This window comes from Rhipicephalus microplus, chromosome X (genome assembly GCF_043290135.1).
Source record: "Rhipicephalus microplus isolate Deutch F79 chromosome X, USDA_Rmic, whole genome shotgun sequence".
Classification (NCBI taxonomy): Eukaryota; Metazoa; Arthropoda; class Arachnida; order Ixodida; family Ixodidae; genus Rhipicephalus; species Rhipicephalus microplus.
In genome coordinates, this window is record NC_134710.1 from 342,674,233 (window position 1) to 342,686,867 (window position 12,635).

General features: G+C 44.1%; 1 protein-coding gene across 3 annotated transcripts in view; it reads right to left on the bottom strand.

The window, feature by feature from the left end:
* Window positions 1-12,023, bottom strand: part of LOC142776319 (uncharacterized) — a 59,940-nt gene extending 47,917 nt beyond the window's left edge. For 2 of the 3 annotated variants that reach the window (XM_075879801.1, XM_075879800.1), the window contains exons 1-2: window positions 11,774-12,023; window positions 6,532-6,627 (exon numbers count right to left, since the gene is read on the bottom strand). In XM_075879801.1, the coding sequence (XP_075735916.1) occupies window positions 6,532-6,627; window positions 11,774-11,843 (166 nt within the window). In that variant the 5' untranslated portion in view covers window positions 11,844-12,023. Of the gene's footprint in view, window positions 1-6,531; window positions 6,628-11,769 lie in introns of all 3 variants that reach the window. The other variant, XM_075879799.1, reaches the window with a different exon arrangement.
* Between the last annotated feature and the right edge of the window lie 612 nt (window positions 12,024-12,635).

Genomic DNA, 12,635 nt, shown 5'->3' on the forward strand with positions numbered 1-12,635 from the left:
AGCCTTGTAGCGTACTTTATAAAAAACTAGTAGGTAAGAAAGTAGTAAAATTTGTGCGGCAAACCAGCTGAGCAATTAGCCATTAACCAGGAGGTTTACCTTCAGCCGGGAAGTTGCAGGAAAATAAAACTTTTTTCTGCTTGCCAAGCCTTGCGCATGCCGCGATGTAATTTTGTGCAATGGAAGCAGCTGCACTATGACGAAGCAGGTAGGTTTCCTAGATTTACATATATACGTATCGTGCCTACGAACAGTATTGCAAAGCTTGCCGGGGGAAACACTTGTACAATTAATTGTTGAGTCACTGAAGTGGTCAGTAGGAGTGGTGACATTGCTGAAAGTTTTCGTGAATGCTTGCACTCGAATTAAGCCGAACAAATAATTGCACTTAAGGCCACAGATGCATGAAAAGCTGTACGAGAGGAGCCGTGCTGTTAATAAACAATTACACTTGCGCAACCAAGTGAATTTTTTCTCGTTTTAACAAATTTTTCAAGTGTGAAATAACGTCCAACGAATAGCGTTGTAGGTATGAGAAATTTAAGTGTAAATAAGATTATGGAAATCACGAGTAAGTATTGAGATGATAGCAATACTTTTTTAATTGTTATTATTTTCGCAGAAGAGAATCAGATACTCCGGTGGCAAAAATACCTTTAAAGTATGCGTGAGACGCAGTGGTTCGCGTACTGTATTAATGACTGACCATTACAAACAGCTTTATTAATGAGCATTTACAGGCGAAATGACTTAGACCGGTGTGCATATAGCTCTAGGAGCATGTTTGAAAAAAAAACACACACACAAGCAGTCGAAGTTTCGGGAGCCCTCTACTGCGGCGTCTGCCATAATCATATCGATGCTTCGGATATTAAACCCAACAAGTTATTATTCTGAAGCGTGGGAACAACGTGTCTGAGTTCCCCACTCAGTATTTCATTGCCCTCTTAAGTAAAAAAAAAAAGTCGAAATGAACAAGCTCAAAAGATAAGTATAAAAATAGGTGAATAAAATTTAAATAATAAAGTGAGAACGAATTAAAATAAATTGTTTACACAGGAATTCTGGCCCAAAAGCAAATGCAGTCAATTATAAAGCTCGGAAAAATTTCGCGTTTGCTAGCAGGTCTGTTCAACCAATACGTTTTTATTGCACTTAGAGCCCACGGGCTCCAATACACGGACAGATGCACTGATTTCTCGAGCTGCAGCAATTCGCACACTGCTCACCAGGCCGAAGCCATGGACGAGGGGTGTCACGTTATCAAAATAGAGCTGTTATCTTTCGGTACTGTGAATTATTGCAATAACAAATAATGAATTATTTTAGTCGACTGTTTGTTGTCACTGACCCACAAAAAACTGGGTTGTTATGCAAATAAAAACTACCGGGGTCTAGCTTATCGCCTTGGGAAAGCGAGATACAGTGATAAAAAGAATAATCGGCAGATCCGACGTACCTGGAAATCGACGTTATGCGAAGCATGCGGAAGGATGGTGCCCATGTTACAATTTTTTTTATTGAGCGACACGTCATTAAATGGCGCTATATATATGTACAAATGTTGCATGCACAGACATATCCTAAAGAGTTGCAAATGTTTATATAACCAGTTGTTTGCACAACCATGTCAGCTGGAACATGCGTATTAGCAACATCAGAAGCGGATATGAAGCGCTCATGCATGCGAAGATGCTGGCCCTTGACAGTGCTACGCAAATCAACTTCAGCGCATGGCACCTAACCACAATTGACGTTAACCCGACGTGACGGCTCTATCAAAAGAGTACATATGTAATTTTTTAAAATTGGGTAGACAGCGCTGTAACTACTACTGACGTTTCACGAAGATTAGTGTCTATTTGAAAAGTAGTTTCGAGACCTGGCGTAGCTTAGTGGTAAAATGCTTGACTGCAATACAGAATGCTTAGGTTCGATTCCTGCTGGGACCCTGAAATTTATTATTTACATTAGTCGGGGGTAAACTCTACCTATATCAGGTTTTCCTTAGCACCGACATTTATACGCTTTCATTGAATCTACACTACCGATGTCAGGTATTGCTTAACGCTCATGCGTTAAAATTGCCCGTGTGTGTTCTCTTCGTTCCTGGGTAGATACTAAATGTAAAACACCTGTGGCAAATACCCGCATACCAGCGGCATACCTGCCCGGGGATATAGGCCACTGTCTGGCGGAAAGTGTTGGCGACGTACGTATACGTGACGGGATTATGACAATATTCATGTCTTGACCAGCGCGTCATATTCTTCAAACCATCTTTCTCTCCCATGCTAATTTTGGTTCACGCCAAGCTAAGGGGGTGACCACGAGAGCACCCAAGCGTAAGCGGCCAGATAGATAGGTGCGCTTGAAGTCGCCGAACTTCGCTGAGAAATGCTTCCCATTTAAAGCAATAAAAAAGCGATTACACATGAACTTGTGCTTTGGAGAAGCGTCATCATTACTTTCGGTGCCACGTCATCGAAGCGAAGTACCACAGTCTGAGGTTGTTCGCTGGTACTTTTTTTGTTATCGCTTTACAAAACACGTGTATCGAAAAATTCCTGAATACCGCCACTATTTGAACAGTGCTTTAAGGATGCCTGCTAAGATTATACATGCGTTGCTTGTAGTGAAACACAACCTCAAATTTTTATTCAGTACAGATTTATTGCGAATATCTAGAACAAATCCCAAACTAGAGCAGGAGAATTTAATTGACTACCACCGGGTGGGCTTCACCTAAACTGTTCAAATTGATATGTCCCAACAATACGTTATATCACCGTGACATCACTTTTAAGCATAGTTACGTCATGCACCTGGGCCTCCCCAGCACATACGCCAAGCTCAAGACTTGAAAACAAGTGATTGATTGATTGATTGATATGTGGGGTTTCACGTCCCAAAACCACTGATGATTATGAGAGACGCCGTAGTGGAGGGCTCCGGAAATTTCGACCACCTGGGGTTCACTTGAAGACAAGTGATGTCTGATGACCAGAGCTTCTCTGGCAGACGAGTTTGCCCTGATATCGCTCTGCGGTGGCCATGACATGAAGACAGTGCGGTGCACGTGATAGCAGCGTTGATGGAAATGGCTCCAAGAACGCGCGTGGTGTTAGAAACGCACGTGGGACACTTTCAGCGGTTATCAAAAAAACACCGCGTGCGAACACGTCAGCGCCACCACCCAGTTAACATTTTAACATTGATGCGACGTCAGTGGGATTCCCGCACTATATTTTTGCCAAATCAACACGCACCTCCCGCAGGCGTCTTTGTTGGGGTTTGTCTTCTTTCGGACAAGTTCTGTCATTTCACCTGCAGCATAAAAATTTCCTCTCTCAATGGCAGGAAGGGTACACACGCAGTAGTCGCAAGTTTCTCGTTTAGCTTGTTTTAAACATTGCAGATAAATATAGGGACAAGTGGACACCAGGGGCGCTCGCATCATGGCGGCAACGCGGCTGTGATTGGATACGTCGTGAGCGCGGTAAAATGTAATGCAAGACATCGTATAGCCACGGGATGATATCACTTTTACTTCGGCGTGCGTGTGAGCAGTCTGGGCGATAAAGCTGATAGACAATTTGCACCACTGTACGTGAGTATACTGCTCCTTAGCAAGAGCAAACGTGGTAGGCGTAACCTATTTTCGCCGCGGGCGTCTACCAATAAACTGATTGACACGTAAGCTCGGATACAAACTCGTTGATTTTGAGAAGGCCCCAGCTCAACTCGTGACTCTCATGGTGCCGTTGTGACTGTCACGCGTTTGATGCGGTGAACGCTAAGCGGTAGTTTCCTTGCATATAAAATAATTTAGCGAGCTTGCACAACTAGTGCAAGGCTGGGGCCCTAGAGAAGCTTGTGATAACGTAGCTTCTAGCAGTGTTTTCAGTTGGTCGTCTACTCATGTGCTTGGTCGCCTCAATGTAATGACTACATTAGCACTGTCCTAATTTAGATTGTACTAACTGCCTGAGGCTTAACGACCATTACACTTCGCTTTTTTCTTTATTGACAAGGTTTCAATTAAAGGCAATTATCTGGGGCGCCAATAGCAAGACCATAATCATTAGAAAGTTAATTACCGTAATCCTGTTGAGCATGATACCAATTGTCATCATAAGGGTGAATTAGGATAGTTTTAATTAGCGTGGTCATGATTAACATCTCGTTAGTTAGCATGGTATAGTTACCTAAAAACACGGATGCTTTAGCTAGCCTGGTTCTAGCTTTAAATGGTTGTAGGCCCGTGTGCTCAGATTTGGGCGCAGGTTAAAGAACCCCTAGGTAGTCCGAATATCTGGAGCCTTTCCCTATGGCGTCTCTCATAATCACATGATGGTTTTGGGATGTGAAACCCCACATATTAATCTGTTCATCAATAGCTTTACATGGTTTCATCAGCATGGTCTTCTTAAGACGTGGCGTAATTACCTAGGTCGTACTATGACATGGCAGAATTAGCTAGGTCATAGCATGTCTTGGCCTGAACTAGCCAAGTATAGCGCCCTGCCAAATAGATGATTGGCCAGCCGCACATGCTCGGGTGCGAGCGGACGATAACAACAAAGAAGACGCGAACCGGCCGAGAAGCTCACTAGAATGTGCAGGCTTACCATGATGATTAACACGTGCCCTCTGGTTTGGCTGCAATCGCGATGTTGTGAGACGCTCGCACAGTACTAGTCTCAAATACCAACATGCTGATTTATTATAAAACACACTTAGTGCATATATTAAAAGCTGCGAAATAAACTTGAATACCCCGTGCCTCTGAAAAATATTATCACGAAGAGCGCGTAGAATTATTGCATGGTTTTGCCCCGCCACGGTGGTCTAGTGGCTAAGGTACTCGGCTGCTGACCCGCAGGTCGCGGGATCAAATCCTGGCTACGGCGGCTGCTTTTCCGATGGAGGCGAAAACGTTGTAGGCCCGTGTACTCAGATTTGGGTGCACGTTAAAGAACCCCAGGTGGTCAAAATTTCCGGAGCCCTTCACTACGGCGTCTCTCATAATCATATGGTGGTTTTGGGACGTTAAACCCCACAAAACAATCAATTATTGTATGGTTGCACTTCTGCACTCAGTGGAACGATAAGCAAATAAAAGAAAATGCCTCTGGTTTTAAAGCATTATCCGAATTTGTTGACCGTTCTTGACGGAATGACTGGTTTCATCGTAATCAATGAACGCAGCGTGCGAAGGGCTAGATTTAACAGTTTCTTACTGTTGGCTCATTCAAAAGGGGGTGTCACCAAGGCTCGTAAAGATCTCGAGTTTCGCGAAACTCGGCCGATCTTGCATAGCAGGGCCTAGCTGTAAGCTGAGGCCCATCGCTTCTCATAGAACAGGGGCATAACCCACTTTGATTGACTCCTTTGTCGGCTTTATTTTCAATACGTTTCTTCGTCCTCCACAGTTATGCTTTCAAGAAATTTCCAACCACCGCAAGCAAAGAAGTTTTGAAGCACATGTCTCAAGGTTTCTAGGTGCTGAGTATTCGCGTCACCTACTATCCTCAGCCACACAGATGATGGAGAAGCGTTACAAAAATACCAGACCTATATAACAAGGAAGCGGAGAAGAGAAATTAATAAAAAGAAATGCGCCAGAAAATTGATATGCAGTACCGCAACACTTTGTCCCACACACTAAAGCCAAAATAGGCCAGTTTTGAAATGCTCGGGTTGTTCTAAATGCACCATAAAATTTGTCAAAGTTATGTATTAAAAACTAAATTGTAATGCAAGAAATGAAATTGTTCTCAGTATTTTAGCGCACTTCTAATATGGCTTATGCAATTTTCGACAGATGGAAAGCTTAACTTGAGGTGCTATGCAGCATCAGCCAAGTTTCATGAAACTCGGTATATTCCTGAAGTTTGGGGACACTCATTTATCAGCGGGGCAACAGTTAATAAAAAAAAAAACTCAAATATAGCCCTCAGCGAGGGGCGTTTCATTGGTTACAATAGAAACAGTAAACGCGTCAAGGACGGTTGACTAAGTTGGGCGGTGTTATCAGATCAGAGGCATCTTCATTTGTTTGTCGTTTCACTGAGTGCAGAAGTGCACCCTTGCAATAAAAGTGCCAGGAACTTTTCGTAACGGTATTTTTATTTTGAAGTTTTTAATGCCTGCAGCTAGTCTGTTTTAGAATATAATCAGCATGGTGGCACCTGAGTTCACTACCGGCCGAGCGTCTTACAACATCGCGATTGCAGCCAAACTCGAGGCCACGTGTTAATCATCATAGTCGGCCTGTACAATCGCAATCTTTTTGAGAGTGAACACGGGAGCGCGTAGCTTTCGGAGCTCCGAGCGCTGTTAAGTGGCGCCACCCAGAAGCATCACTCATGCGCAGTGCGGCCGGGCTGTGAAAATGATACTATCGCGCGCATTGCGTCAAGTGAGCCAGCGCGTGTCATCTGCTGCACGCAGCACGGCAGTAGGAAAGCCGGGTGTTTCAACGTGGCAAGAATCTTGAACGTCTAATTCTGCTCCACGTATACTCACAAATAAACGTTATGTTTTCCAGATGATCGTTGATTTGTCGCTGGGTGCTTTCCCAGACGCACGTTGTGTTCCAGCATGGCCTGGCGCCGGGGCACACTGAAAAAAGTATTAGGAACGAGCACATCGAAAATTGCAGGGTCGCGTTGCTCCTCTGGCAAGCTTGAGCACTTGTGAAAACATATAGCAATATACATAAAACTGGCTATAGTGTGGCACTCTGTTAACGCGTTGGCTGCGCAGAAACGGAAGGTTTAGCAAGAGCAGCAAAATCTTCGAGCGCCTCGTTACTGTTTTCCAGCGCTGTACTCCTCACAACCTCCCCGAAGGGCAGCAGTGCTCTTATTTTTCAAAGGTGAACATGACAAAATACTATTGTAACATCGAGGTAAGTTATTTTAGATTACTGATACAACTTCCTTAAACTAATTCATTTTTTTGGAACGTACATCAAATGACCATTCGGGTAATTCTGTTCCTTTGCCTTTTCGTTGTACGACTACAAGAACGCAGGAAAAAGACAAAAACCAAGGTAAACGGCTGGCATAACAAATGCGCCGATTGAACTGAAAGCATCTAAGCTTTAGCAGCCATAATAATACGATCACCAAGGATGTCGAAAATCAGTTAGCAGACGACGAAGGGAAGCTACCCTCCTCACACATGCACCTAGATACTGCGACGCGTCACCAAACAATGCTAGTAGGGCCACAAGGCAGGCGCTCCTGTGTTCACTCTCATAAAGATTGCAACTGTATATTTTAGGGCCCCCGCAGATCGAGCTGGGAGCGAACTCGACTGCTCGAGAAGCTCGGGCCATCCTACATTGCACCCTTGGCCAAACTGGTCGGAGTTGTAACGAGAAGCTTTGTCAAAACCAGTGTAATGAGATCAGGAAGGAAGTGGGCTATCGGTGCCACGACTACAAGTGTGGTTAGTTCGACGAAAATACTTCGTGTCAGCCGAAAGAAAAAATTTATTTTTAATCGCAGTTTCGGAGAAAAATTACGTCAGCATGAAACAAAAATCTTATATTTATGAACAGGCTTGAAACACGGGTGCTGTCATGCGGCCATTCCCTTTTTCATGCTTTCATGGTGCACTCAAGCGAATTTAAATGGTCCTCTTTTGCGTGTACACCCGTCCGTTTTTACTCACCTGAACGCTCGAGCGTGAACCATGCAATCGATAAGCGGCATTTAAGGGAGCACAATGGCGAAATAAACAAGAGTACAGCCATGAGCAGCTTTAACTCGAACGCTCTGATGCGTGGCTTTGGCTCAAGGATGGATGGATGGATGGATGGATATGGCTGTACCCTTTAGATCGGGCGGTGGCTAGCGCCACCAAGCCGTAATACCTAATGAACCAAAAACTATATTTTTTTCCTTAAAAGGGAGTTTGAGGATTCGTACTTTGCAGTGAAGAGTTTAATTTTCACTCGTGCCTTGACTTTAGCCACCAATCAGATAACCTCCTTCTGGTTAAGTCTACCCGCTTAAAGTTTATTTTGCCCTCCCGGTCCCTAAACCCCAGTGCTTTGAAAACCTCTGCGCCATCATCCTGAACTATAGGGTGAAGCCCGTTACAGAACATTATCAAGTGTTCGACAGTTTCTTCTTCCTCTCCACACGCACTGCATACTGTGTCTACCCCTTCGTATTCGGCCCGATATGTCTTGGTTCGCAGTACTCCCGTCCTGGCCTCAAACAGTAGAGAACTACCCCGAGTATTATCATAGATCCTTTCCTTGGCAATTTCCTGCTTAAAAGTTTGATAGATCTCTAGTTCGGACTTCTTAATCATGCCCATTCTCCACATGTCAGTCTCTGTTTCCTTCACTTTCTTCTTAACCGATAGTTCTTTTTGGTTTGGCCACCTGCTGTATTCTAAGTATTTACCTGTCAACTTCCTGGTTCGCTTCCTCCATTTTGTATCGACATTCTTCATGTACAAGTAGCTGAAAACCTTCCTAGCCCAACGCTCTTCCCCCATTTCTCTCAATCGCTTCTCAAATTTTATTTTGCTGCTAGCTTCCCTGCCCTCAAATGATGTCCATCCCATATCACCTTGTACTCCCTGATTTGGTGTATTCCCGTGAGCTCCTAAAGCAAGCCTACCTATTCCACGTTGCTTAATTTCTAATCTTGCTTGAACTTCTGATCTCATGCACAAGACCGCATTGCCGAACGTCAGCCCAGGAACCATGACCCCTTTCCATATTCCTCTCACAACATCATACCTATTGTAATTCCACAGTGCCCTATTTTTTATGACTGCTGCATTCCTGTTACCTTTAGTCGTCACGTATATTTCGTGTTCCCTCAGATACTCGGTCCCATTGCTTATCCATATGCCCAGATATTTGTATTTATCTGTTATCTCTAGCGTGACCTCCTGTATTCTAAGCTCACTACCTTCGTTGTCATTGAAAATCATGACTGCTGATTTTTCCTTACTGAATCTAAAATCTAACCTATCTCCCTCATTACCGCAGATGTCCATCAATCTCTGCAAATCTTCTTTGTTGTTGGCCATTAGCACTATATCATCTGCGTACATTAATGCTGGTAGTGCCTGATCAATAGGTTTTCCTTGTTTGACTAAAGAGAGGTTGAAGCCCAGTTAACTTACCTCTAATTTTGCCTCTAATCTTTGTAGGTACATCATGAATAATAAGGGTGACAGGGGCACCCCTCCCTAAGCCTCCGTTTTACCTCTGCAGGCTTGGATACCTCTTTTTCCCACTTTATAACTACCTTGTTACCTTTATAGATACCCTTTAAAAGATTAGTGACTACATGTTCCACGCCTAGTGTGTCCAGTATTCCCCACAATTCCTCTTGAACCACGCTATCGTACGCTCCCTTGATATCCAAAAATGCTAGCCACAGGGGCCTGTGTTCCTTTTCTGCTATTTCGATGTGCTGCGTCAGTGAGAACAGATTGTCTTCCAACCTCCCTTGTTCCGAAACCCATTCTGCAGTTCCCCCAGCACCCCATCATCCTCTATACACGCCTGCAGTCTTTCTTTTATAATCTGCATCGCCAGCCTGTAGACCACTGATGTCACTGTTATAGGACGGTAGTTGTTTATGTCAGCTTTGTCCCCCTTTCCTTTATAGATCATGCTCATCCTGCTAAGTTTCCATCCATCGGGATCTTCACCATCGATTATTATTGTGCTCACTGCCTCTCTCAAAGTCTGCTTAGACTTCAGACCTAATGTCTTTATCAGCCTAATTGGAATGCCATCTGGGCCGGTTGATGTACTATTAGGATCCCTTTTCTCAGCCCTTTCCCACTCTTGTTGTGAAAATGGAGCCATTGCACCACTTGATTCGTCCTTGTCTATTGTGGTGCATAAAGTACTTCTTTGTTGAAATTTTTCTGTCACCCTTGTTCTTATATATTCAATAGCTTCGTCCCCTTCTTGCCTAGCACCTTGGGCTGTAGTCATAAAACTCTGCTCTAGGCTTGTCTCATTTCTTAGGGAGTTTAGATGGTTCCAAAATTTCGCAGCTGCCTTTCTATCTTTTTTATGTACTTCTGCCAGCCACTGAGCTCCCTTCCTTCTAATCTTTTCATTGATCAGAAGGGATGCATCCCTTCTACAGCTTAGAAAGGTCACATGAACTGAAGTCAGCGCCACCAAGCGTTGAACATGATATGCTTGCTGAAGGTAACAATAGATGTAGCGCGCGTCGGTTTCACTAGTAAATTTCTCTTTCAAGTCTGCCTGACCGGCGGGTCGAATGCACTCACTTCATAGAGTAATATAAAAGGTCAAGAGAGGACACTTTCATAGGCCCCTGCGGCTGATTTGGGTTCGCAGCGCACCAAATGGATGTGGCCCAACTTTGCAGCCTCAGAGATGGCAGACTGCAGAAAAGACTGTTTCGAAGGATCACTGTAGTGACTAGGATTATTATACAACCTCCGAGACCACTTATACGTGCGTGCTTAACTCTGAGGCCATACTTTCATTTTTCTTCAACGCATAGTTTGCATGCAGCGATGAGCTTCGTGTAAGCTGCACTGCTAGAGCAGCAAGCAAACGATGCCAATGTGCGTCTATGCACACATTTTAACTAAAAGATGAGAATCATTAGAGGAGCGAGAACTATTTTCATGTGATATTCTTGGTAAGCACATACCCACTTTTTTAAAGTTTGATAAACACAGGCACAAAGAGAGGTTTATTGCCCTGTGAGACGCGAAAATACAGCTGCCATATTATGAGTTTAAATTGCACACAAGAAATAAACATATACGAAACAATATAACAAGATCTCCAGCAGATTAAAACTGCAATAAACGCACACAACTACACAAACAATGCACAACGCTACACGGCAGTACTTGCCTCAGCACTCGACTCCGGCATGAACCGAAAAGTGAAAATAAAAATGTTGGTTACGTTTTCTTTCCCACCTTCACACTAATTTTCTGTTGCAAACTTCACATCGCTGTTTCGCGAAAAACAGCCACAAGCAGTTACCACAGCAAAACAAAGCAATTTTAGGTGTTGTGCAAGCCGTTAACAAGGTGAGAGTGTTTGCTCAAAGATTACGTCCTAGCTTTAGCTGGCAGACATTTTTTTTTAATTCATCACCACTATTATTGAGCGCGTTCGAGCTTCAAGCAATTTGCGAATAGCACAGCTAATGATAGTGAGCATGGCTGCACATTTTACAAAATTTCATTCATGCAGTTAATCCGATACATGTAGCGGCCCGAAGAAAACCGAACAACGTGAGCGGCGACTGAATTTGTTGAGCCAAGAAATAATATTCTCGCAAACGTGCTGCGAAGCATTCCAGATAGTTTTCTTTCATGTGAAGCAAGCGACAAAAACAGTACGACAAGTGAAGAGCACAAAAATAAAATCTCTGCGCCGAACAGCACAATTCTAGAAACGTTAGGTTAAGACATCAATGACAAATGCAATATGCACCTAGCATGACCCGCCACGGTGGTCTAGTGACTAAGGTACTCGGCTGCTGACCCGCAGGTCGCGGGATCAAATCTCGGCTGTCGCGGCTGCATTTCCAATGGAGGCGGAAATGTTGTAGGCCCGTGTGCTCAGATTTGGGTGCACGTTAAAGAACCCCAGGTGGTCGAAATTTCCGGAGCCCTCCGCTACGGCGTCTCTCATAATCATATGGTGGTTTTGGGACGTTAAACCCCACAAATCAATCAATCAATATGCACCTAGCATAGTATTGATGGTGTTCGTACCTACCAGCAGCCAAGCTGAGAGGCAGACGAAACAAGTGAAGACCACGATGCACGCCGGGCACGCTATCACACATCTTTTACGGCAACACCCTGCTGCTGCCCGTACTTCTTCTTTGCCGCCAAATGCTCATGAACATGGAGCACGACAACGTTGCCGTCGTGTCGATGCCATGTGCACTTCTCTCGCGTCCGATTCATGCTTGATCTCAGCCTGACGTTATCGCACCATACAATCGCAGACAATAAAGACGGATTCAGGCAGCTATCACACACGCAAAAAGACGTAGACGTATAATGCACTAGAAAAGGCACTGTAGTAAATAACTAGTACGCGTGCTTCTTTGACGCAGTAAGTGATGTGATGCCATCTTACGGCTGGGGTGAAGCTGCGTAGCTAAGTCGGTTTTTGGCCCTAGTGACCACTCTTGTGATTTTTATGTTACTCTGCTCATTTCGCATCCCGTTTTCACCATGTTTAGCTCGTGGCTACGTTATCGCGTGCGCAAATGGCATTCGTTGTTGTATACTGATCTCTAGAGTGATCCATTACGCGCGATAGCTTACCTACCTTGCGAGTTTGAATTTGGAGCAACGAATTACATCTAGAGAAAACAGAGCAAACGCATGTTCATGGCGTTTGTAAAATTTTCACAATAAGAAAACTTTAATGTGGTGGCATTGTTTATATTCTGATACAATAATTTTGAAGCAGCGTCAATTGAACTGTTCACGTAATCTAGAGCGTGCCTTTCTGTTCAGTTCGCTGCACGGAAGATGTCGTCTTGGAGCGCAATGTTTGTACGTGTTCTCGGCAAGACAGAGGCATGAATACAATGCAAACAAAGCAGTTTCCGTGCATAGTTATT